The sequence below is a fragment of the Papio anubis genome, chromosome 6 (genome assembly GCF_008728515.1).
Source record: "Papio anubis isolate 15944 chromosome 6, Panubis1.0, whole genome shotgun sequence".
Lineage (NCBI taxonomy): Eukaryota > Metazoa > Chordata > Mammalia > Primates > Cercopithecidae > Papio > Papio anubis.
The window spans coordinates 57,532,518-57,559,173 of NC_044981.1; the positions used below are offsets into that span (position 1 = coordinate 57,532,518).

At 34.0% G+C, this 26,656-nt stretch overlaps 1 protein-coding gene across 12 annotated transcripts in view; it reads right to left on the reverse strand.

Moving 5' to 3' along the window:
* The window catches only part of KHDRBS2 (KH RNA binding domain containing, signal transduction associated 2), a 631,237-nt gene that overhangs the window by 522,971 nt on the left and 81,610 nt on the right, over positions 1–26,656 (reverse strand). For all 12 annotated transcript variants that reach the window (XM_017957975.3, XM_017957976.3, XM_017957970.3 and 9 more), the window contains exon 2: positions 688–815. In XM_017957975.3, the coding sequence (XP_017813464.2) occupies positions 688–815 (128 nt within the window). The remainder of the gene's footprint in view (positions 1–687; positions 816–26,656) is intronic.

The following is a 26,656-nucleotide window of genomic DNA, read 5'->3' on the forward strand; positions in this document are numbered from 1 at the left end:
AGTTAATTATCAGCTTGAATCTTTGAGTTTACATTTTAGTTTCCTCCATTCATTTGACCAAAACAAAAAAATCCCTCTTTTTACCCATTGAAATGTATGAATATAATTGATAAAACCATGCCACTGAAAGCTATCTTTTATAATCAATTATCTACTAGTGAAAAATTAGTTTAAAGAAAGATGTAACATTAAGAATGATATTGTAATTATTTTATGAATAAACTTTGATTATAGAAGACTATAGGTTATAATCTAAGAGTCTAACAACCTAATTGATTTTCTTAGATATATTAATAATAATTCCCTTCTGATTTTCTAATGTTATATATTTAGTATCATTAACTCTACTCCGTTTTATAATAAGGAGATACATTTTAACATGAATCAAAGACAATCACGTGGGTGTACATATTTGGACAAATTGATATATCATTTATATTTTGAATACATGATTAAAATATCTGATTATGCCTCCTACATTCACAGAACAAAAATGCTGTAGCCTTCAGTTTAAAATTACCCTCATTATTGCACTTTCAAAAGTTTTCCTTCCCCTCTGTCAATATCACGTGCTTGCATATACCTACATTATGAAGCTTCAAATATTTATTTTATAGAAGTCAATAAATAAAATATTTTATCATTTTTTAAATCAATTCTATGAGAACAAAGTATATATGGTAGTACCTTTGGATACTGCTTGACAGGAATCAGTACTCTTTCTGAGAGCTTTATGTTTTTGTTGCTGATGACATCAAGATACTTCTTTTCTTCGTCTTCCTTTTTTCCATCAGTACCTTGAAATTTTTCAATTTCTGGAAGAAAATCACAAGAAGAAAACAAGTGAAATGAGGGAAAATGTTATAAATATGCTGAAAAATGCTATCATAAATAATATTAATATTACTCTTCTTCTCAGATAAGATTTTGATGAATATCTATAAAAGGCCTGAAACAGCATCTCGCTAACAGTTATGTGAATGCTGCTACTGTATGTAAGAGAAGCTCTGTCAACTCAAACTAAAAAGTGATAATTGAAGATGTGACTGTGTCTTCTGTGAAAAAATTGATGAATTTAATTAATTTTAATATTTTCAAACAAAATTAAAAAGGTTATATATGTCCTTTGACTATTTAAACTATTTTAGCAAACTTAATTTTTTCTAGGAGCAATAAATAGAACAAAATACATTTTAAGGATATATGTTTTATTTTTACTCAGAATTATTCCTAAGAAAATAAAAATAATTAAAATGGTAATTATTTAGTTAGCTAAAATAGGTAGTAAAGAGAAATTGCATATTTTACAAGGGGTTATAGAAAAGTCATATAAATGATTAAATCTATAAATGCTAACATTCGTATTCATCAACAAGACATTATCAATATAGGTGTTTAGAAAAACATTAGAATATTACCAAATTTGATATTTTGGAGCACACTTATCCACTCCTTCATTTTTGAATTAATTTATTCCATAAAAAATGTTAAATCTCTACTAGGTACCAGAAATACAACAGAAAACAATAAAATGTCTGCTTTTATAGACTCTATATTCTAACGTGGAAAATGAACAGCGAGAAAATGAATATATGGGCACACATACAGTTATGGCTGGAGGCAAATAATAAACACATTATGCTGTTATTAATACAAAGGAGAGTCAAGCAGTGGCTATTACTTCAGATTTGAAGGGTGATATTTGATCAAAGCCCTGAATGACAGAGAAGAATAAGCCATGAGAAGACTGAGAAGAGCTTAACAGTCTGATGAAAAACAAGCTTTACTTGCTCTTGGAATAGTAAGAAGCAAGAAATCCTGTGTGGCAGAAGAACAGTGAATGTAGAAAAAAAGGCTGGATAGGTGATTATAGGACAAATCATGTAAGAACTTCTAGGATACATGATGTTTTCTACTTTATATTGTGACTGCAATGGTAAGCCTCTGGACCACTTTGAAGAATAAAGGAAGGCAGTCACATTGTATTTTTATTTTTAAGGATAGCATAGTATGTAATATGCAAAATCAATCACAGCAGAAGGGAAGCAAACAAGGAAACCAACTTACATTTGTCTAGTTGAGAAACGAGGCTGACAAGGTAGGAATGAGATGTTAAAAGACTGTGTAGTTACAACTAGAGTCATCTCATGCAATGCACTATGTAAAATAAGTGTTTTGGAGAATTATTAAAAATTCATTTAAAAAATTTCCCTTTTTATATAGTTATTATTATGACCATGACATAATCAGTAAATATTTCTTTTTGTTCTTTGCTGTTGGTCAGTGTACTAAAATACTAATTAAATTAAGATATAAATGTGACAGTGTTTTACTTTTGCTATGGATAGAACAAAACATTCTATTTTTGTTATTTTGGAGTAGAGAAAAGGTGATGATAGTTATTAAGTATGAACATGTTTCATATAAATTTATTTATATTGCATTTTAAAACAATTATCTTTTAAAGGTCTGACTACTTCCAAAGGTAAGGGGAATATATATTTTATCTAATGGTTTTCTTCTTTGTTATTCTAGCTTTAACTAACATTTTTCCCCCAAATGTTTTCAAATGGCTTAAAGAAAACTTCCTAAAACATTCCAATTAGTAACATTTTTGCATACTATTTATTTGGGCTGTGTGGAATTTGAAACAATTATTTTGGAGTAATATTACATTACTTACCCAGGTAGTGCCTGAGTGAAATCTACACTGCATAATTTTTAAAAAGTCATTTATAATCATCTTATCAGTTATATGGTACAATTTCCCTAAAGACAAGTATCTTGAACTAAACTGAATTTTTTGAAAATAAGTTATATGTCTATAATTTCTACTTAATATGATAACATCATATTCCTATGTTCCACATGGAAGTACTAACAAGTCACTTTAACTGACTCTTTAAACTGAAAATCACTTTATTCCAACTTTTCAATCCCTTACATAATTATTACAACCAGAACTATGATAACTGCAAAGAAAATCCATTCATCATGTCCTCTGATAGTAAGAATAAACTTTTGATCACTGCCCTGTGGGTACATGCACCTACATACCATAGCTTGCTGAGGTTAATTGTAATGTAGAACACATTGAAGAAGCTGACTCAATTCCTGATCTATAATACATATGGCTTCTCCCTTGTTACTTTTTTATAAAAATAAATTGAATTTGTCTGACATTATTTGCTATCCACAAAACTACTACCTTAGGCTCTTTTAGACATTTGCAATTTGATCAGGCCAGGATTAATTCTAATAACCTTTCCATCAAGAAACAGAGTTAAGTGAAATAGCATTTCCACTGCTATTTCTATTCAATTCTACAATTTTCTTTTGAATTTTTTTGGTATTATTTTACCCTCCTAATACTTAAAGGAAGTTATCTTGTCTTCTTTGGCATATCTCCATGACTAATAGCTCAATACTTGCATTTGTCAAATGCATAGTAACAAAATGGTATATGCCAAACTTGCCCGGGTTTAAAACCAAAGAAAGCTTCATCCATGTCTCTGCAAAAGGACATGAACTCATCATTTTTTTATGACTGCGTAGTAAACCATCATTCTCAGCAACTAACGTAAGAACATAAAACCAAACACCGCATGTTCCAGAGATCCAGAACAATGTGGGGATGCCCTGTCTTACAACTTCTATTCAACGTACTACTGGAAGACCTAACCAGAGCAATTGAGCAAGGCGAAAAAAAAGGCATCCAAATAAGAAAATAAAAAATAAAGCTATTTGTTTGCAGTTGACAGGATCTGATATGTAGGAAACCCCTAAAGACTTCACGTAAAAACCATTGGAACTACTAAGTGAATTCAATAAAGTTGCAAAATATAAAATCAACATCCAAAAATCAGCTGCATTTCTATATACTAGCAACAAACTATCCAAAAAAGAAATTAAGAAAACAATCCTATTTATAAGAGTATCAGAAATAATAAAACACTTGGGAATAAACTTAGTTAAGCTGGTTCAAGACCTGTACACTGAAAACCAAAAGCATTGATGAAATAAATCAAAGACAAAAATAAATGAAAAGACACTTTATAGATTGGAAGAATTAATATTGTTAAAATGTCCATAATACCCCAATAACCTAAAGATTCAGTTCAATCTCTGTCAAAATCCCAATGGCATTTTTTATAAAAATAGAAAAAAAAATATCCAAATTTATATAACATGATAAAAGAACTTCAAATGGCCAAAGTAATTTTGAGAAAATACACAACTGGAGGCATCACACTTCCCAATTTCAAAATACATTATAAAGTCATAGTAATCAAAACAGTATTATACTGGCATAAAAACAGAAATATAGGCTAGTGGAACATAATAGGGAGCCTGGAAATAAATCTATACATGTATGTTCAATTGTTCTTTGACTAAGGTTCCAAGAATGCACAAGGGAGAAAAGAAGTCTCTTCAATAAATAGTGTTGAGAAAACTGGATGTTCACATGCCCAACAATATAATTGGACCATTCTCTTACACTGCACAAAAAAATCAACTCAAAGTGAATTAAGTGAATTAAAGACTTAAACATAAGACCAGAAATTGTAAAACTCCTAGAAGAAAAAGAGGTAAATGCTTCTTGACATTGGTGTGGGGACTAATTTCTTAGCTATGACCACAAAAGCATAAGCAACAAAAGCAAAAATAGACAAGTGGGATTATATCAAACAAAAAGTTTCTAAATAGCAAAAGAAACAGTCAACAAAATGAAAATGTGACCTACAGAATGGAACAAAATATTCGAAAACCATATATCTGATAATAGAATGATATCCAAAATATATAAGGAACTCCCACAACTTAATAGCAAGAAACCAATAATGAATTCAAAATGGGCAAAGAACCTGAATAGGCATTTCTCCAAAGATGATATGCAAATGGACAATAGCGATATGAAGAGATGCTGGACATCACTAATCATCAGAGAAATGCAAATCAAAGCAACAATGAATTATCACTTCACACCCGTTAGTATGGCTATTATTGAAAAAACAAACGTTGGCAAGGATGTGGATAAAAGGGAATCCTTGTACATTGTTGATGAAAATGCAAACTGGTGAATCCAGTAACTATGAAAAAACAGTATAGAGATTCCTGACCATATGACCTAGTTGTTATGGTCTGAAAGTTTGTGCCCCCCCAAAATTCACTTGTTCAAATCCTGACTCTAAGATGACAGTATTAAAAGGTTAGGCCTTTGGGAGGTGATTATTTCATAAGAATGGAACCCTCATGAATGAAATTCATGCTCCTAAAAAAGAGGCCTGAGGGAGAGCCCCCAACACAACTTCTACCATGGGAACACAGCTGGAAGGTAAGGAGACAACTACACGGCAGCAACCACAAAACAGAAATTGGGCCCCTACCCAGATACTGAATCTGCCAGCACCAAGATCTTGGACTTCCTAAACTTCAGAGCTATGACACATAAATGAGTAAGTTAAGGGAGCTCATTCACCCCTTCAACCATGTGAAGACACAAGAAGAAAGCATCATCTATGAAGCAGGAAATAAGCCCCCACCAGAAACCAAACCTACCGGATCTTGGAATTTTCCAAGATTTTGGATTTTCTTGGATTTTCCAGCCTCTAGAATTGTGAGAAATAAATGTTTATTGTTTATAAGGCACTCCATTTATGGTATTTTATTATAGCAGCCCTAATAGACTAAGAGACCATAAATTTATACATGAGGAATCTAAAATAGTCGAACTCATAGAAGCAAGAAGTATGGTGATGACAGGGACTGAGAGAAGGAGGAAACAGGGAAGTGTTGGTTAAGAGATACAAAGTTTTAGCTATAAACAGTGAACATGTCCTAGAGACCTATTGTACAACATAGTGCCTATAGTTAACATTACTGTATTGTTGGCTTAAAAATTTGCTAAGAGGGTATATCTTGTATTAAGTGTTTTTATCACAAAAATAAATAAATGTAGTGGGAGTAAACTTTTTGAGGTGATAGGTATGACTATGGTATTGGTTGTGTTAATGGTTTCATAGGGGTATACTTCTCTCCAAATTCATCAAGCTGTATACATTATATATGTACAGTTTTTGTATGTCAGCCATATCTCAATAAAGTGGAGGAAATTTTTGAAGGTTTTGTTTTTTGTTATTTTGTTTTGTTTTACAATAAAGGATTATAGAAAAATAGGAGATGCAATTGCCTGGACTGGCAAGTCATACTATGTAATTCTTTTATATTAAGAATGGTTCTTCATTTTGCTGAAGCTTTTTAAAAAATATTTTTAATACCTCTCCTATATGTATAGTTTAGTATAGTCTATGACTTCAAAACTCAATGTCAAAGGATATGAACAGACATTTCTCAAAAGAGGACATTCATACAGCCAACAGACATATGAAAAAATGCTCATCATCACTGGCCATCAGAGAAATGCAAATCAAAACCACAATGAGATACCATCTCACACCAGTTAGAATGGCGATCATTAAAAAGTCAGGAAACAACAGGTGCTGGAGAGGATGTGGAGAAATAGGAACACTTTTACACTGTTGGTGGGATTGTAAACTAGTTCAACCATTATGGAAAACAGTATGGCGATTCCTCAAGGATCTAGAACTAGATGTACCATATGACCCAGCCATCCCATTACTGGGGATATACCCAAAGGATTATAAATTATGCTGCTATAAAGACACATGCACACGTATGTTTATTGCAGCACTATTCACAATAGCAAAGACTTGGAATCAACCCAAATGTCCATCAGTGACAGATTGGATGAAGAAAATGTGGCACATATACACCATGGAATACTATGCAGCCATAAAAAAGGATGAGTTTGCGTCCTTTGTAGGGACATGGATGCAGCTGGAAACCATCATTCTTAGCAAACTATCACAAGAACAGAAAACCAAACACCGCATGTTCTCACTCATAGGTGGGAACTGAACAACGAGATCACTTGGACTCAGGAAGGGGAACATCACACACCGGGGCCTATCATGGGGAGGGGGGAGGGGGGAGGGATTGCATTGGGAGTTATACCTGATGTAAATGACGAGTTGATGGGTGCAGCAGACTAACATGGCACAAGTATACATATGTAACAAACCTGCATGTTATGCACATGTACCCTACAACTTAAAGTATAATAATAATAAATAAATTTAAAAAAAAAAAGATTATTTTATATTCATTCTGAAAATATGAGTAATATTTCAGTGAAAGGAACAATTTGAATATGTGAATCTCTACCTTGTCAAGTTACTTTCTTAACCCACATGATTTCTTTCCTGCAACAAAATTCATACTTCCTGAACCAGGTATACTAAGTATTTAACACTGGCTTCCCACACACTTCTAGTATTTATCTGACCTCAAAATAGAATTTAAGATATTAGAATCCTTAATAGCTATAAGATTAATGTGCTAGGACTGTGTCTGTATTTTGATGCTTAACACAAGTTATTTTGTTGTGATTATATTTCTTTTTACAATTGGCACATTGTTGAGGCTCATATTTTTAAATATATATGACATAATTACATATGCACAAACACAGAAATCACAATTATCTGTTTACATTTTAAGTTGGTTATTCAAGATAGATTTTAAAATTATATAATATTTTCCCCTAAAGTCAAAATTTACATAAATTTAAATAAATTACTTGTTTTCCAGTCATTTCAAACACAACATAGAGCTATATAAAACTAAATATTAAATGATACTAAATATGTACTTCAAGGACCAATTATGTAGAACTGTTTATGCCTAATTTCTTTATAGAGGGTGAATTACATGGTCTTCCAGATACTTATATTTCTGAAATTAAAAATAAAGAGAAGAGACTAATTTACAATATTTGCAAACTAGAAGTTTCTAGTTCTATGGAAATTTTCAGAATCCAGATACATTTAATTATTGAGAAGGCTTCAAAAATAATCTTTCAGTGCTACATAAAAGAACATTTGCATGCAAGATATAATTTTAGAATGTATTTAAATGAAGAACATGGAATTTGTCGGCGAAGAAAATATTTTTTGTTAATGAAATGAAAATGACCTTGAAATATAACAATTGGGTGGAATGCCAGTATTCAATGTTTTCAAATTTTTGGTCATCTATAATCAAAATTCAATGAGAGGTTGTAAAACACCTAACTTTTCTTTACGAATATTTTCAGAAGGAACTTTAACTATTTTACAGATTATACTTAACTACCTGGTAATTAAAACTCATTATAAATGGAACACGGACAACTTATATTTAAATAATATCAGCAAGTAAAGTTTATACTACTTTTTTCCACTCTGAAATTATACTTTTTTAGTTTCCAAGTAAAAATGCATTTTGCTTTTTGTATTTGAATACAGAACTAAACCTTTAATAATTGATGTTAATAGAATAGAATAATGCAACACAGAAGAATAATTTTCATCTTCCTTTTAGAAATTTTCACATGAAAATTTAGAGATTATGTATACTATAAGCTTCCATCACTTCAAAATCTAAGTCCAGAATAAAAGGGCAAATAGACTACAATTGTCATGAAATAAAAACCTAACATTAATCACAGAATACAGGGAAACGACTTTGCACAAATTTTATCTCTTTGATACTCACAAGAAAGATAGAAATTTTCAAATTTCAGTATCAAAAAATGGGTGAAGAAACATCAATGGTACTTTGCCATGAATATCTGCATTATAATCCTGTAGAATCTTTAACAATTATCCCACTTTCCAAATAAAGAAATAGGAGTTCAAAGAGCATATATAATATATATTATAAATACATAAAAGAGAGAAAAAGAATGTAAAAATTGAAGAGTCCTCAATGTAGTTTTACATTTAATAATGTAAACAAAAGTGATTAAACAGCAGCCAATCTTTGCTTAAAAATACCATTTAGAAATTTGTCTTCATATAAAACATTTTTCCAGGGAGTGGGCAATTAAGGTTCATGTTTTGCCATAACTCCTTCTAGGAAGCTCAAAGCTAAGTCTGTCTTCAAATAGCTCTAACTTTCCTCAGATAAGGATTTATTGCATAATTCTTTGTCTTTTCATCAAATTTACAACTTCTTATTTGTTTTATTCTGCAGGAATATTTTATTTTTATCTTGTACTTGCTTTTATGTAAGGTGCCTCAAATCCACCTCAGAAATAGGTAAGTGATTAAATGCCACTTTAAAATTATTATGCTGCATTAATAATATTAATCCAACAGGCCTTACTAATGCAAAATTTCTTTGAGCTCCCTTTGTGGTTTTTGGAGTTCAATCTGGGTACTAAAATATCTTTGTCACCTGCTAGCTACATGATCTTAAGCAAGTTAGTTAGCCTCTGTTTACTTATCTTTTTAAAAGAAAGTAAATCTTTCAAATGATGTTATTATAACGATTAGCATTTTGTGCACTGCTCTCTGGCAATAATTATTGCATTGTTTTGATATGATCACATCTGTCTCCCTGTATTTTGTAATCTCTTAGCAGGAAGTTATTTTACCCATCGTTATAGCGTTGGTTCTTAGGCCAAAGCAGAATAGGAAATTATACCCTAAACCTGTGTTTTATATCATACAAAAAAAAAAAAAAATGTGTAATTTCTCACAGAACAAACCTTAAATGATAACATGTTAACCTTAAATCTGAACTATGTTGCTAGCAAAACAGATGTCCTAAGTCATGGATCTCCCAGACCAATGGTCAGCAGGTCATAAAGTTTAGTGAATACTGGTCTAATTCCACAACCATTTAAGGGACGGAAAGTTGTTCTTGAATATCGAATCATATTTTCCTTTTTATTGAAGGCATAAGAGACTGTCAGATCCATTAATGACAAATCAGTGCTAAATAATTTTAAGTATCTTCACAAGTAATTATTTTTGATTATTGAAGTAGAAATAGAGACATTAACTGCTAGACAATTTAAATATGATCCAAGCATTTATTTTCAATGATATTAATCATAAGATAGTTAACTGTTTTAATCACTACTCATTTATTTTAATGCGTTGAACTTACTAAAATTCTGAAACCATCTGATACCCCGATCCCCATTTCCTGTCTGCTTATCCAAATTATAAGCACTTCAAGGTTTGGCTTACAGTTCCTCTCTCTCATGGAGTTGTACAGAGTAACTCAGAAATTTCACTCTCTATAAACTCTTATCACCTAATTCATATGTTAAATATTCAGGTTGTACTGTTTTGCTTTTAAGATAAGACCACAATCTAACACAGTGGCCTTGAACAAGTCACTTAAGTTTTCTGGGCTTCTGTTGTTCTTTCCCACCCATTCACCTTAATACGGGAATCAAATCTTATGAGGGGCATCCTAGTATCTTCTTAAGAATGCAGGCTTCCGGATACAGTATTGTATCTGCCACTTGTTAACTGTGTGACACTTGCCAACAAGATGATGACAGTTATTGCTTTCTAAGCATTTTCTATGTATTAGGCAATGATCAATTCCTGCACATATTCTAGTTCATTTACTTAGTTTACTTAAGTTTTCTGCATCACATTGCTTAGTTTAAAATGGGAATAATAGCCTCATAAAACTGTTGTAAGGATTAAGTGAGTCAAATTTTCAAAAGTACTTAGAATAGCATTTGGTACACAATAAGAGCATGACATATACTAGCTATTATCATTTTATTTACTTGCATTTGGGGGCTGGACACTAGACTTTACTGAATTTTTGTATCATTAAAACCAAACATCATGACAGTCAATGTCATGTATTTCACAAGCTTATACCTTGTCTTTAAGTAGACTGTTAATAAATGACGGTATACCCATGATTTACATTTGAATGTGTCCTTTATCAGACTAATATCATTATATAAATGCCAAGAATATCATACATATTCATTTAAATAAGAAATAGGACAAAATGAAGGAGAAAAATGCAGCTATGGTGATGATAAGAATAGGGTGTGGTATAAATTTTCTGAAACCATCATCAAAAAAATGTTGGAATCTTTTGGATAGTATTGTCATCTAACATTAAGCAGTGCTACTTCACAAAAGGCAAGAGGTAAGATTTATTTATTTTTAACTGTGTTGAGACTCAGACATAAATTCTTAAATTTTAACGTTAAGAACTTTAATGGTTTTTTTTAAAAGAATAAAATATTTTATTGATACTCATTCCATATATATCTACATGTAGTTGTCCCATTTGGGTCCCTTTCTCTGAATGTATTCAGTGTTTTCAATTAGATCTTGCTAAGTGAAATACACATAGATCTCAACACAACAACAACAACAAAAAATTCAGGACACATATTTCTCCTTGCTAAGCAACCATAATCACATTACAAAAGAAAAGCAGCAGATCTTACATTGATATTCCACTTTGTGTGTCAGAGTTCCACAGTCTATCATGCTGACAAAGACAACATCAAGTTGCCTTAAACTTGCACCTGGTGCAACGAATTGCTCAAGTGATTTGTATGCATTATATCATTCCATCTTCATATTAACCCACGACAATATACACAAATATTACGTACATTATACAAAAGGAAAACCTGCATATTAATTTCCCCAATTGTACAGCAAGGAAAGTAAGAGATCTGAATTACAAAGCACAGGTTCTGAACCATTATATCAATCATTCATATTCTTACTTATGTACTCTTGCATTCAATAATTATTTATTGAAGGCCTACTATGTCCCAGGCACCATCCCAGAAACTGAAAAATGTGGTGAAGCAAAATCTGTGCCTTATTCAATCTTATAGTCTAGTGAGGTAGAAAGTAAATGAATAGGTAAATTATAATGTAATTCAGAGAAGGATTTTTTTAAAGTTTTACTATGTAAGTTTATATACAAAATACTGAACATATTTTTATTATATTTTGATGACTTTTAACATATGCATACAGCCATGACACCATCACTGCAACTAGTATACTAAATATATTCATCATTTCTAAAAATTTCCCTGTGTTCTTTTGTGTGTATGCTTCGGTTTGTTTTAATTTTTTTGGGGGGAAGGGGGGTTGTTGGCTCTTTGTGTTAAGAATACATAAGGTGAAATCTATCCTCTTAACATATTTTAAAGTACACAATACTGTATTGTTAACTATAAGTACTATGTTGCACAGCAGTATATTTGTCTATTTGCATTGCTGTAAAAGAATACCTGAGGCTGGGTAATTTATAAAGAAAAGAGGTTTACTTGGCTCATGATTGCACATGGTAGAAACACGGTGCCAGCATCTGCTTGGCTTTTGGCGAGACCCAGAAAGTTTGTGGTCATGGAGAAAAGGAAGGGGAGCCAGCATGTCACATGGTGAGACAAGGAGCAAGAGAGAGAGGAGGAGGGACCAGGCCTCTTTAAACAACCAGCCCTCAGGTGAACTACCAGACCAAGAACTCACTCATTACCATGGAGATAGCACGAATCCATTCATGAGGGATCTGCCCTCATGACCCAAACACCTCCCACTAGGCTCCATGGCTCCACTTTCAACACTGGGGATTCTATTTCGAAATGAGACTGGGAGAGCACAAATATCCGAATCATATCAAGCAGGTCTCTAGAACTTACCATCTTGTATAATAAACACTATATCCATTGAGCAACAATTACTGATTTCTCCCTTGCTCCAGCCCCTGGTAATCACAATTCTATTCTCTGCTTCCATGTATTTGACTACTTTACATATCAGATGTAAGTGAAATCATGTAGTGATTGTCATTCTGTGACACGTAGCATAATGTCCTCCAGGTCCATCCATGTTGTCACAAATGAAAATAAATGTTTTGAAAAACATGAAAGGGTGTAATGGCATATAAAATGGTGAGAAGTGAGTGATGTTTAGATAAGAATGATTAAAAATGGCCTGTTTAAGAAAGTCATCCTTGACCAGAGACATGAATTAAGTATGGGAAATAACTACATGAAGATCTGGGGTAGAATTTTCAAGGTAAATGAAACAGAAAGTGCAAGAAAGAAAGGCTGGAAAGAATTTGGTACATTTAAGAAATTGCTAGAAGGGTGATGTGCTTAGTGTGGCATGAATGTGGGAGAAAGGGATAGAAAATCTACCATTTCTGAGAATAGGTCATTAGAAACACTGTGGTTCCCTTTTCACTCTTTCTCTTAGAACACATGTCTGTAGGCTGGGTGAGGTGGCTCACACCTGTAATCCTGGCACTTTGAGAGGCTGGGGAAGGTGGATCACTTGAGGTCAGGAGTTCAAAACCAGTGTGACCAACATGGTGAAACCCTGTCTTTACTGAAAATACAAAAGATTAGCCACGTATGGTGGCATGTGCCTGTAATCCCATCTACTCAGGGGGCTGAGGCAGGAGAATTGCTTGAACACGGGAGGCGGAGGTTGCAGTGAGCCAAGATTGTGCCACTGACCACTCCAGCCTGGGTGACAGAACAAGACTGTCTCCAAAAAACAAACAAACAAAAAAACAAAAATAAAAAAAAGGAACAAGAAAGAAACAGAACATGTGTCAGAGGGAAGGCAGGTACCATGTCCTGAGAACATTCAACCAGCCCTATGTAGAGGTCCATGTTGTGAGAAACTGAAGCCTTTTGCTAACAAGAATGTGAGGGAGACACCTTAGACATAAGTCCTCTCTCAACATTAAGGTTTTTCAATGACCACCACTTCTTAAGAGACTCTGAGCCAGAACTGTGCATCCAGGCTTTTCAAAAATTCCTTACCTATGGAAACAGCCAGATAGTAAGCATTTGCCATTTTCAGCTCTTAGGTTTTGAGGTAATTTATTGTGCAACAATAACTAACATCATAAGACAGAAGTTTTATTTTCTTTTAAGTACAATGGTAAAATTTTGAATAATTTTAGCACAGTTTTCATCTGATTTGAGTTGTGAGGCAGTTGCACTAGACCAGGTGAGATATGCTGAAGGATATAGTGTTAGAGGTAAAGGTCTACAAATTGGCTGGATTATTTTGAAGGTAGAGGTTTGCTGTAGATAGAATGGAAGTCTAAGAAAAAGGGGGGAAATCAGCAGTGACTCTCAGGTTTCTGGCTTGAGTAAGTAGGTGAGGAGTAGCAACATTTATAGATCTAAAAATGACTAGCAGAAGAACAGGTTTGGCTGGGAAAAATATAAGTTGTACTTTGGCTACATTTAGGTGAGACCTAATCAGAGATGTAGAATCAGGAGTTGGATAAGGAATTCTGGAGACTAAGGAAAAGATTGGGGTTTACATAAATGTTTGTGTCATTAGCATATGATTGATGCTCAAATTTATAGGAGTGGAATAGAGGAAGGAAGATCGCCAAGGACCGAGGCCAGTGATACTCTAATATGTAAAGCTCAGAAAGAGAATGAGAATCCAGCAAATGAAGTAAGAAGGGGCAATGAGTGCAAGAGGAAGAAAATCAGGAAAACGTAGATCACAAGATTCAAGTGCAGAAAGTATCTTAAGAAAAAGAAAGAAATCAACTGACTCATCCTATTGAGAAGTATAGTTAAATGAAAGCTGAGTTTTGACTATTGGCGTTGGCAAGGTGAAAGATGCCACGTATCTTTATAAGAATAATTTTAGACACTCATTAGAGTGGATTTATGAGAGAACAGGTGAAGAAGATGTGGCCACAGTATGAAGTTTCCCCCTACACCTCAGTAGGGCTACTCTGGTTCATTGCCTTCCTGAACCTTTTTCTAAATTCTTGAGACCATCAGTACTGCAGTTCCTTCAACCAGATAACATTTTCCCATTTCCTTTTACATTGGAACTAAATCCTTTTGTTGAGGTCATCTGCGCAAAGCACACTTCCCGTTGATTTCATCCACTTTCATAATACACATCTACCATCTTTCATCTTTTTAGACAATAAGCCCAAACTACCTTCCTGGGTTTTATACTTTTTTCAATATTTTACTCTATATTTCTACTCTAAAATGTTTAATACAAATAAAACTCAGTGCATCTCAAACTGTATTCTAAAACCTATTAGCTCGAAAACCTGTTCTTTCACTATCTTCTCTTTTACCACAAGCTTCCTAAGTCACCCAAGAACAACACAACCAGAAATCTCAGTCATATGAACAAGAGTTACTCCCTGGTACTCCCCATTCTATATGCAGTAGTCAAGGAATCCTGTTGATTCCATCTCTGGAGCTTCTCTCACATGGAGCTTCTCCACTCAGATGCTCTCTCACTGCCTCAACTCACTTTCCCATCATTCTCACCTGAATAGGCAGGACCCCTTCAACCAGTTTCCCTGAAAATCCATGTAAAACTTGTCTTCCATATCCAAGCTGTCTTTCTAAAACACAGATCTGAGCATTCCACATTTCTCTCTTCTGTTGGAATATGGTATCTGAACTGTGTTTATTCCCTAGCTATACTAAGTATTCAAATCTTTGTTGAATGAATGAGTGTCACTACCCTGACATGTACCTGCTTCTCACTGTTGAAAGTTAAATTCTAATTTTTATCCGGTCTCTAAAAATTGATCAACCATTCTAGTTGTGTCTCTCACCACTTTCTAGTCTTCTTTCTTGCCATCCTGAAACAGGCACAGTCTATCCTCGTACTTACTCTGAGCAAACAATACTCTCAAAGTTCTTAGGCTTTTGCTGATGACCTTCCCTCCTTCCTCTAATCAGTGAAGGATTACTTCATCTCTAAGGCAGGCCCAGCTTTAATACTCATTTCACATGATTGCTCCAACCCAGGTCTCCTTTAGCACTTTCTACTCTACATGCAACACTTTCGTCACTTTTTAATGTGCTATTTGCAAGTGTTTTCCTCATTAGACTATGACTTCCTTGAAGCCAAGGACCATATCACATCTATTATTTTTCACTCCCGGCACCCATTACAATAGATAATTTAAATTTAAACTCAGGTCCACCCATCAGCCTTCCCTCTGAATAAATCTTTCTAGAAGAATATCACTTGGTTTTTAACATGAAAACTTCATAAAACATATGCAGCTCTCAATACAATGATTTTTAGACTGCTGTTTACACAAGAAAACTTACATTTATTTCCACAAAACATGGTACTAAACTTTAAAATTCATATTTATATCCACAAAATGCAATACATTTTTAAAATCTGGATTGATTTTAATATCATGTATGCATCTTGGAAATCATAACAAAAGAGTGACATCTAAGAGAGGTGACATAAATTTAAAAAAACTTTTTTTAGCAACCTTATTGATCAGTAATCAGAAAGTGACATTTTACACATTTTAAAACCTAGCATAATCTCTTGTTACTTATATGTTAATGGTTAAGTATAATTTGGGTTATATTTTAGAAAACTGAAAGTTTTGGGTTGACATGCAATGCATTCTAATTTTTTCATGTAAAATATTAGAAAATAAGCTCTCAGAGAGCTTATTTTATTCAATAGATCTGATCAATCAGTAGATCTGATATTGATATAAAAAAGCAATAAATCTGATTTTTTAAATGAATTATTAATTGGGAACAACCTGTACTCAATACTAGGTTATTTCTGATTTTATCACATCACATTCAAATTCAATTGCATTTATTTCCAGAGCATGAGTAGAATATATGTCCTATGTGTGTGCAAAAAAATAAGATGCTTTACTGTTGCCAAAGGTATCTTGAGATCTACTATCTTAATGAAAAGAAAACAACATATTTAAAATCAGCAACTCAAGCTGCATTGGTTTGGTTCAAACGAAAAGACTTTTTTCCTGATCCTACTTTTACTGTGATAATTACATAAAATGACATTCACCATTTAGACTCAATTTACAGAAATGCTACAAGCAGATGTGCTTGAATTTGTATTAATTTATTTTCAAGATGTTCAGAAATCTAATTACATTAGGCATTCCTTGTGTTTAAAACTCAATTTTTCTGAATGTATAGAGGCGGGCCATTATTTATTAGAGGTAAAAATTCCAACTATGTCAATAGCAGGAGGTATTTAAACAGAACTGAATGTGACCTGCTTCACATACATCTTGCCCCAGGGCACAGTTTTGTCATGAAAAAATTTCATTCACTCAGCACGTTATAGAAAGCATCTTACTGTGTATAAATTATTGGGAAGTAGAAGGTGATGCGACACTGTTTTAAACTGCTCTGAGATCTCATATAAAATGATGAAACCACTTCCTAACTTGTTGGGTGGTTTTTGAAAATTAGGCCTAATATATATAATTTAAGGGCTTGATGTTTGTGGTGATTTTTTTTAAAATTTTCTTTTATTTATTTATTTATTTATTATTATTATTATTATACTTTAAGTTCTAGGGTACATGTGCATAACGTGCAGGTTTGTTACATATGTATACTTGTGCCATGTTGGTGTGCTGCACCCATCAACTCGTCAGCACCCATCAACTCGTCATTTACATCAGGTATAACTCCCAATGCAATCCCTCCCCCCTCCCCCTCCCCATGATAGGCCCCGGTGTGTGATGTCCCCCTTCCCGAGTCCAAGTGATCTCATTGTTCAGTTCCCACCTATGAGTGAGAACATGCGGTGTTTGGTTTTCTGTTCTTGTGATAGTTTGCTAAGAATGATGGTTTCCAGCTGCATCCATGTCCCTACAAAGGACACAAACTCATCCTTTTTTATGGCTGCATAGTATTCCATGGTGTATATGTGCCACATTTTCTTCATCCAGTCTGTCACTGATGGACATTTGGGTTGATTCCAAGTCTTTGCTATTGTGAATAGTGCCACAATAAACATACGTGTGCATGTGTCTTTATAGCAGCATGATTTATAATCCTTTGGGTATATACCCAGTAATGGGATGGCTGGGTCATATGGTACATCTAGTTCTAGATCCTTGAGGAATCGCCATACTGTTTTCCATAATGGTTGAACTAGTTTACAATCCCACCAACAGTGTAAAAGTGTTCCTATTTCTCCACATCCTCTCCAGCACCTGTTGTTTCCTGACTTTTTAATGATTGCCATTCTAACTGGTGTGAGATGGTATCTCATTGTGGTTTTGATTTGCATTTCTCTGATGGCCAGTGATGAAGAGCATTTTTTCATGTGTCTGTTGGCTGTATCAATGTCTTCTTTTGAGAAATGTCTGTTCATATCCTTTGCCCACTTTTTGATGGGGTTGTTTGTTTTTTTCTTGTAAATTTGTTTGAGTTCTTTGTAGGTTCTGGATATTAGCCCTTTGTCAGATGAGTAGATTGCAAAAATTTTCTCCCATTCTGTAGGTTTTTAATCTCTAGGAAAAGATTATACATCCTTTCCCTTTAAACATATCCCCTTCACCCAACTCGAAAGGAGAAAGCTCCTCTAATGCATTATCTTGGGTAGATTCCTGGAAGCGGAGTAAGTCATACAGTAGCAACATGCTTAACATTTTGAAAAACTGCGAAATGTTTTACAATGATACTGTACCATTTTACAATCACGCCAGCGATGTATGAGGATTACAGGATCTCTGCATATTCACTGACACTTGGCTATTGCTATTGTCTGTCTTTATTTTAGCCATCCTAGTATGTATGCAACGGTATTTCATTGAGGATTTCATTTGCATTTCTTTAATAAAGAATGAGCATGAAGTTGAGCATATATTAACATGATCATTGTAAATTTGCTACTTTCTATAAAAAAAAAATCTACTCAAGTCAGCTGTCAATTTTTAAGTGAATTATTTGTCATTTTATTACTGACTCATAGAAGTTCTTTACACTCTTGGATACAAGCCCCATATCAGAAAAATAATTTGCAAATATTTTTTCCTATTCTGCATGTTTTCTTTTCACTTCCTTGATATCATTTGCACCAACAAAATTATAATTTTGATGTAGTTCAATTTATTAAGTTTTTTTCTTTGCCATTTAAGTTTTGGGTCATATCTTAGAATTTTAGAAACCACTGCCTAACCCATAGTGGCAAACATACTTCTATGTTTTTTTCCAGGAGTTTTATAACTTCAATCCATATTGAGAAAAATTTTTATAAACAAGATAAGGGTCTAACTTCATTTGTTTTGCATGTGGATAACCAGCTGTCCTACCATCACTTGTTGAAATGACTATTTTTTTCTACATTGAATGCTCTTGACACCCTTGTAAAAAAATCAATTAACCATAAATGTGTGAGGGTCTATTTCTGGACTTTCGAAGCAATTCTATTGATCTACATGTCTGTCCTTACGTCCACACTACACTTTCTTTTTTCCTTTTTTTTTTTTTTTTTTTTGGAGATGGAGTCTCTCTCTGTTGACCAGGCTGGAGTACAGAGGCACAATCTCAGCTCACTGCAACCTCTGCCTCCCATTTCAAGCAATTCTCCTACCTCAGGCTCCCAAGAAGCTGGGATTACAGGTGCACCTGCCACCACACCACACCCAGCTAATTTTTGTATTTTTAATAGAGACGGGATTTCACCATGTTACCTAGGATGCTCTTGAACTCCTGACCTCAAGTGATTCACTCCCATGGTGGCCTCCCAAAGTGCTGGGATTACAGGTGTGAGTGACTGCAACCAGCCTACAATTTCCTTATTATTGTATTTTTGTGGTAAATTTTTAAATCACAAAGTATGAGTGTTCCAAATGTGTTCATTCTTTTCACAATTGTTTTTGTGATTTTAGGTCCCTTGGATTTCCACACGAATTTTTAGATTATTTTGTCAGTTATATAAGAAAGTAGCTGAAATGTTTATAGGGATTTCACTGAATCTGTAGATGAATAAGGGATATTATCATCTTAACAATATTTAGTCTTTCAAATGATGAACATGGGATGCATTTACATTTAATTATGCCTCCATTAATGCCTTTCAATAAGGTTTTATAATTTTCAGTATACAAGCCATGCACTTATTTGTCAAATTCATTCCTAAGTATTTTCTCCTTTGATGCTATTATAAATGGAATTTTAAAAATTCATTTTCAAACCCTTTTTTTGTTGATGTATAGAAAAACAATTTACTTCTGTATGCACTTGTGTCCTGCAACCTTGCTAAACTCACTTATTAGTTCTAACATTTTTATGTGGATACTAAAGGATTTTCTACATCAATTATATTTTGATTTATATTATCTTAGCATTCTATATTCCTTGTTTCCCACAACATATTTTTGAAAGAAGTGTTATTGCATTTTTCTTCCAAATCAGCAAAAATTTTTAATAAAATAAACTCAAGGAAGAAGCAATGGCTGAATGAGGAATTTCTTAGTCATCAAACAAAAGTTCTCCCTTAGAGAAATAAACACATTTGTTATAAAGCATGGCTTACAATTTTTTTATTCTAGTAAAATTAAAATTAATCCGGTGAAATAATGACAATGCTCAGAGACTCTTTTCTGAACTAAGGAATGAATAAAAAGCCCTTGGGCATTGGGTACCTGATAAACTTTGGGTGAATGAATGTAAAAGTGAATGACATAGATAACAATACAGAAAGTGTGCACAGTCCAGCTAAAAAAAGTCAGTGAATTCTCATCCCCAAATAAAGGTGTCAGTGTGGAAAAACAGCCTGCCACTAATTTTTGGCTTAGGCTGTCCAGTGAGAGCACTGAGTCCTGTTTCACATGAATAAATGAAGAAAGAAAGAATAGAACTAAACATTAGAAATAATGTTTTAAAATGTAAATTAATTAAACAATTAGAAACGTTGCTTTTAATGTTGTTGAGCTGCCTGTTTCTAAAAATATTAAAACAGAGACAGAATAAGCATCTGTTATGGATTCTAGAAAGTGATTTCCCATTCTGGGTGAGTGAGTGGAGCCAACGACCTCAAGGTTCCCTTTAGGATCAATAACTTTATAAAAAGAGTCAAATTTTCTAATAAATAGTTAATACTGATTTTAGAAAACAGAATTTGAAACCCCTGTATAGGCTAACTTCTAACGTTTTTAGAGCCTAGGGTAGTAGTGCAAATGGAATCTCCTATAGAATAAGTTGAAATATTTAGAGTTATAAGCCAAGTTAACAAACTATCAAATAAAATAAATTCCATAATTCTATCACGACAATAGACTTTCTTATTCATATTGGCTTTACATTCATTACTTCCCAATAAGTATACTTCCAATTAGGCAAAGTGCCTTATAGAATTCAGATTTCTAGAACTCCACCTGTGCCAGAACAGATTGGTATGGGAAGACCTAGACTCACTCTCAGTTCTGTCCAGTACTACAAAAGGTTATGCTCACATTTTTGTGGGCATCCATTCCCAAACCACCAAGCTCCCCGTACAGACTCATGTCCTGGAATTCTTTAGGTCTGAGGTATGTACATCTGTGGTATGGTCTATCCTTGGGAAGATGGACACTAAACCCACATTGCCAGCTTCAGTCACACATCCCCTGCATATATCCACTTCTTGGGAACTCTGCAGACTTAGATGTTCATTCACTAGCAATGAGGTCTGCTCTCAGGTAGATGAGCTTGAGGAACAAACTTAAATAGGTCCTGGAGGTGGTTTGGGGGCTAAACAGGCAAGTACTTGGGGGATCTCAGGTGCTCAGAATATGTACTAGAGAATGACGAGGGGAATGCTGGCTCCACATGCTCACACCTGGGCCCTATGAAACTCCTTGCCTTATGGTGTGGGTACAGCCAGAACAGAACCATAGGAAGCTCCCATAAAGCATAAATGTCCCCTCTAGCCCAGGTCTAATAGGACCAGTACTATGTTGTTCATTCTATAATCTACTTTGCTCTCTAGCACTGCAGTATAAAAATCACAGGGCAGTATAAAAATGAGTATATCATGCAGTATAAAAATCATACTGACAAAAGAAGTTGCACAGTAAGTAGAGCAACTAACCTTTAAATCTTCTGGAAAATTTCAGAACAAGATATAGAACATGAAGATTTCCCTTCAAAAATGGGTATTAAATTATAGTAAATGAATTTGTCATATACAGTAAATTTAACAGTCTTATGTAGTCCCTAATATTCCATCACAAGCTGACACAAATGGGATAAAGATATGTACTGTGGTATCAAGTTAAAACTTGCAAACTCAATTTTGAACACAGATCAAACAATATTTGTGAAAACCTGTATTTTACTGAGGAAAACCTATGGTTACATTCAAATCAGCATGAATTTTAACTGGTATTATATACAATACATCACCAATCATCTACAGAAACTGTTCCTTAAAATTACTCTAAGAACACTGCTTCTAGCGATAATGGGTCTTGAAGGAGTTTACCCTTCTTGTAAGACATGCTATTTGCCAATTCAACTGTTTATCACGCTAAGCATTAAAATGAGCTTTCCTGAGCCCAGTTTTTCAGACTAATAAACATGAAATCCCTCCAGTGTGTCTAGTGGAGACAAAGTCCATGAATTTATAAATACAGATTTTAGAGTAGGGACAAGAATTCTAATGCTAATATAAACAGAAGAAAGAAAACTTATACAAAAATAGAACAGAACAGGTATAATTAAAATGTAGCAGATGTGGCAGACATTTGAAAGGCATTTTGAAAGTTGTAAGAAGGGTTTGTGAATCATTTAACATGCTTAGAACATTAGTGTGTAGTTTTTATTAAAATACTCAAAGTATTTTAAGACTGTACATAAATGAAATTTACCTAGTGTATAAATAGGAGAAAATGAGGTACACATAGAAAATACATACTTCTAACAAATTTCATAAATGAAATCTACCAAGTATATAAGTAATAGAAGACAGTGAGCTACACGTAGAAAAACACATGCTTCTTACAAAACTAATTTGCAAATTCAAAGTTTCACTTTTGCTTTGGAAAAAAATTGGTTAGAAGGATAAAATAATTTGTTCCATGACTTTAAAACACCAGACACTATTATAAAGTAATTTGTGCCTAATACCTTAAGCTAATGGGGCAAATAAATCATTTTTATTAAAGATAGATAATATTCATTTTTATTGAAAATAGATCATCATCAGTAGACTATTGACATGACAATAGACACGTCAATGTTTACAGAATTTAAAGTTATACACATTCATAAGATTAAAGACATAAATATTTAGAGCATATGAAATGTATCTCCTGGATTTCAGAAATATTTATTTTTATGGATATGTAAAAATTATCTTTAAATAACCTTTAGGGTTAAAAACTCCATGTAATTATTTAAATGAAGAACCAATAAATATTCATTTTTTAAAAAGTAGTTTTCAAGCAATATGTGAAAATAATCTTACAGAGAAATTGGAATTGGGTATAGGACTTGTATTTATTCCGACTATGCACTTCAAACAAGTATACAAATTCTATTTTAATTGAAAATAGTAGTTTAAAACACATTATACCATTCTCAAATATGTGTAATCAGTAAATAAGAATTTTGAAATGAATTCTTTAGCAACTGTGTTCTTAGAGACTCCCACACCAACTGTGACTAATAATTGACCTTCCAATCCAACTCATCATCTGTTGGTAACATAAAAACATAGAAACTGTGTAACATCCTTAACCTCAAAAGTTGTTATCTTTATATATCTAAGACATTGCTCAATTTTCCCAGTTTCCTTTTAAAATATTTTCAGTATACTCACACAATACATCATATGCAATCATAAGACAAAAGTATTATGCTATATAATACAGAAAGAGAGAAACAGGGAGAGAGATTGTTTTTTCTCCCTACTGACTAGCTGATTGGGACACATCAGTGAATCAAAAACAGAACAAAGTCTCCAGCATCGAGTAGTTTACGGCTATGTGGCATTCATCCTAGGCCCAAGATATGTTATGGAAAAGGAAAACCAAAGTAATTCTTTATGGTCTGCTGGGTAAGACAAATATAAATCTATTAACACATAACTCAATATAAAGTCATGATCATGATAAGTGCCACTAAAGAAAAGTATGTGGTTCTGTGAGAGTTTAGAGTGAATGGGTTCAGTCTATGATTTCAGAAGAGGCTATCTCAAGCAAGGGATCCCTGATCTGAGAAATGAGGGATGAGATAACTGTGTGAAAAGGGTATGAAAATTCATTCCAGGAAGTGAAAACAACATGTGTGATCAGCTTATGGCAGAAAAGGTCATAGCAACTATAATTGATTGATTGTATTTTATTATTTATTGTCTGTCTTTCCTCAAAAGAATGCAATCTCTGAGGACATGAATGTTTTCTGTCTTTGTTTACTGCTATAACCCCAGCTCATAGAATAAAATTATTGTTCAGCAATATCTGTTGAAGGACCAGTGAAGTGAATCTGCAGTAGAAGGAGCCAGGGGAAGCAAGAGTGGGATGAGAGTAGAGAAGTATCCAGGAAAAACATCTTACAGGTATTTTTAGGATGTGGTAAGGAGTTTTCATTCTCATGGCAATGGAATGTTAGGGAGTATTTTATTTTATTTTTTATTTATTTTTTTTAAAAGGAAAAAAGCAAAACTTTAATTTTGATGAAGTTCATTTTGTCATTTTGTTTTGTATTATGGTTTGTGCATTTTATCTTCTAAGAAATCTTAATGTATCCCAAGGTAGAAAAGATTTTCTCCAACTTCATCTAAAAACTTTATAGTTTTGTTTTTTATTTAGGTCAATGATGCATTTTGAATCAATGTTTCTCTCTGGTGTGAGTTAAAACCTGAAGTGGGCGTCTTTTCTTATGCCTATCCAGCTGATCCAGTATCCTTTGTTGACTTCATGTTCCCTGTTCAATTGCTTTGGAATCTTTTTTTTAATTATTATTATTATTATACTTTAAGTTCTAGGGTACATGTGCATAACGTGCAGGTTTGTTACATACGTATAGCTGTGCCATGTTGCTGTGCTGCACCCATCAACTCGTCAGCACCCATCAACTCGTCATTTACATCAGGTATAACTCCCAATGCAATCCCTCCCCACTCCCCCGTCCCCGTGATAGGCCCCGGTGTGTGATGTTCCCCTTCCCGAGTGTCCAAGTGATCTCATTGTTCAGTTCCCACCTATGAGTGAGAACATGCGGTGTTTGGTTTTCTGTTCTTGTGATAGTTTGCTAAGAATGATGGTTTCCAGCTGCATCCATGTCCCTACAAAGGACACAAACTCATCCTTTTTTATGGCTGCATAGTATTCCATGGTGTATATGTGCCACATTTTCTTCATCCAGTCTGTCACTGATGGACATTTGGGTTGATTCCAAGTCTTTGCTATTGTGAATAGTGCCACAATAAACATACGTGTGCATGTGTCTTTATAGCAGCATGATTTATAATCCTTTGGGTATATACCCAGTAATGGGATGGCTGGGTCATATGGTACATCTAGTTCTAGATCCTTGAGGAATCGCCATACTGTTTTCCATAATGGTTGAACTAGTTTACAATCCCAACAACAGTGTAAAAGTGTTCCTATTTCTCCACATCCTCTCCAGCACCTGTTGTTTCCTGACTTTTTAATGATTGCCATTCTAACTGGTGTGAGATGGTATCTCATTGTGGTTTTGATTTGCATTTCTCTGATGGCCAGTGATGAAGAGCATTTTTTCATGTGTCTGTTGGCTGTATCAATGTCTTCTTTTGAGAAATGTCTGTTCATATCCTTTGCCCACTTTTTGATGGGGTTGTTATAAGTTAACACAAGCGTATTTACCTAGAAAAACTGAAATACATATGGGGGCAGTGGGAGGGCAGGGATAATACAGAGAGGAGGCCAGTGCAATGTTTCAGGAAAGAGAGGAGCTAATGATGGTTTGGACTAGGGTGGTAATGGAGAGAAGTGAAATAAGTTGATATATTTTAGAAGATAAACTTCAAAACACGAATGGGCAAAAAAGAGGAACATATAATAAAAGACTTCTATGTTTTGATTTGCACCACTGGTAGTTGCATAAAATTCACTCACAACAGTAGCACTGTGAGAGAATGAGTGTGCATGTTGTGGGTGGGGGAAAGGAGGGAGGAGAACCAGATTTGTATAAGATATTATGAGCTTGAGATGTTTGAAGCATCCACATGAGGCTATCCAATGCAGGTCAGGAGTGCAGAAGAGGTAGCCATAGCTGAACCATAAAAGACTTTATATAAAAGTAAGTTTAAGATGGAATACTGGAGGGAACTGGCAAGATCAGATTTGTAACTGAGAAACAGCTATAACTAGCATTTATTTGGTACTTCCTACATACCAAGTGCTATACTTTTGGTGTTTGTCCCCACAAACATTATGCTGAAATTCAGTCCCAAATTTTGGAGGGCCTAATGGCAGGTGTTTGGATGATGGGGGCACTTGTCCCAAGAATGACTTGGTGCCTTCCTTGTGGTAACAAATAAGTTCTCACTCTATTAATTCACATGACAGCTGGTTGTTAAAAAGTGCCTGCCTTCCCCTCTGCTCTGCTTGCTTCTCTCACGTGATCTGCACACCCCAGGTCCCCATTCCCTTACACTATGAGTGGAAGCAGCTTGAGGCCCTCACCAGATGCAGTTGCTGGTGCCATGTTCCTTGCACAGCCTGCAGACCTGTGAGCCAAATAAACCTCTTTTGTTTATAAATGATCATGCCTCAGGCATTCCTTTGTAACAACACAAATGGATTATGACACGAAACGGTATAAAATTATTGGAAACTTACTAAAAGAGGATGAAGTGATATCAAAGGTCAGTTGGAAGGCACTGTAATATGTCAGTGCTAAAACTAAGACTGCAACAATGATTTTGCTTAGCAAAGAACTGATTTATGAAATCCTTGGAAAGTAGCTTTATGCAATGAGGTAAACTGGATATTACAAGTCGAGTAT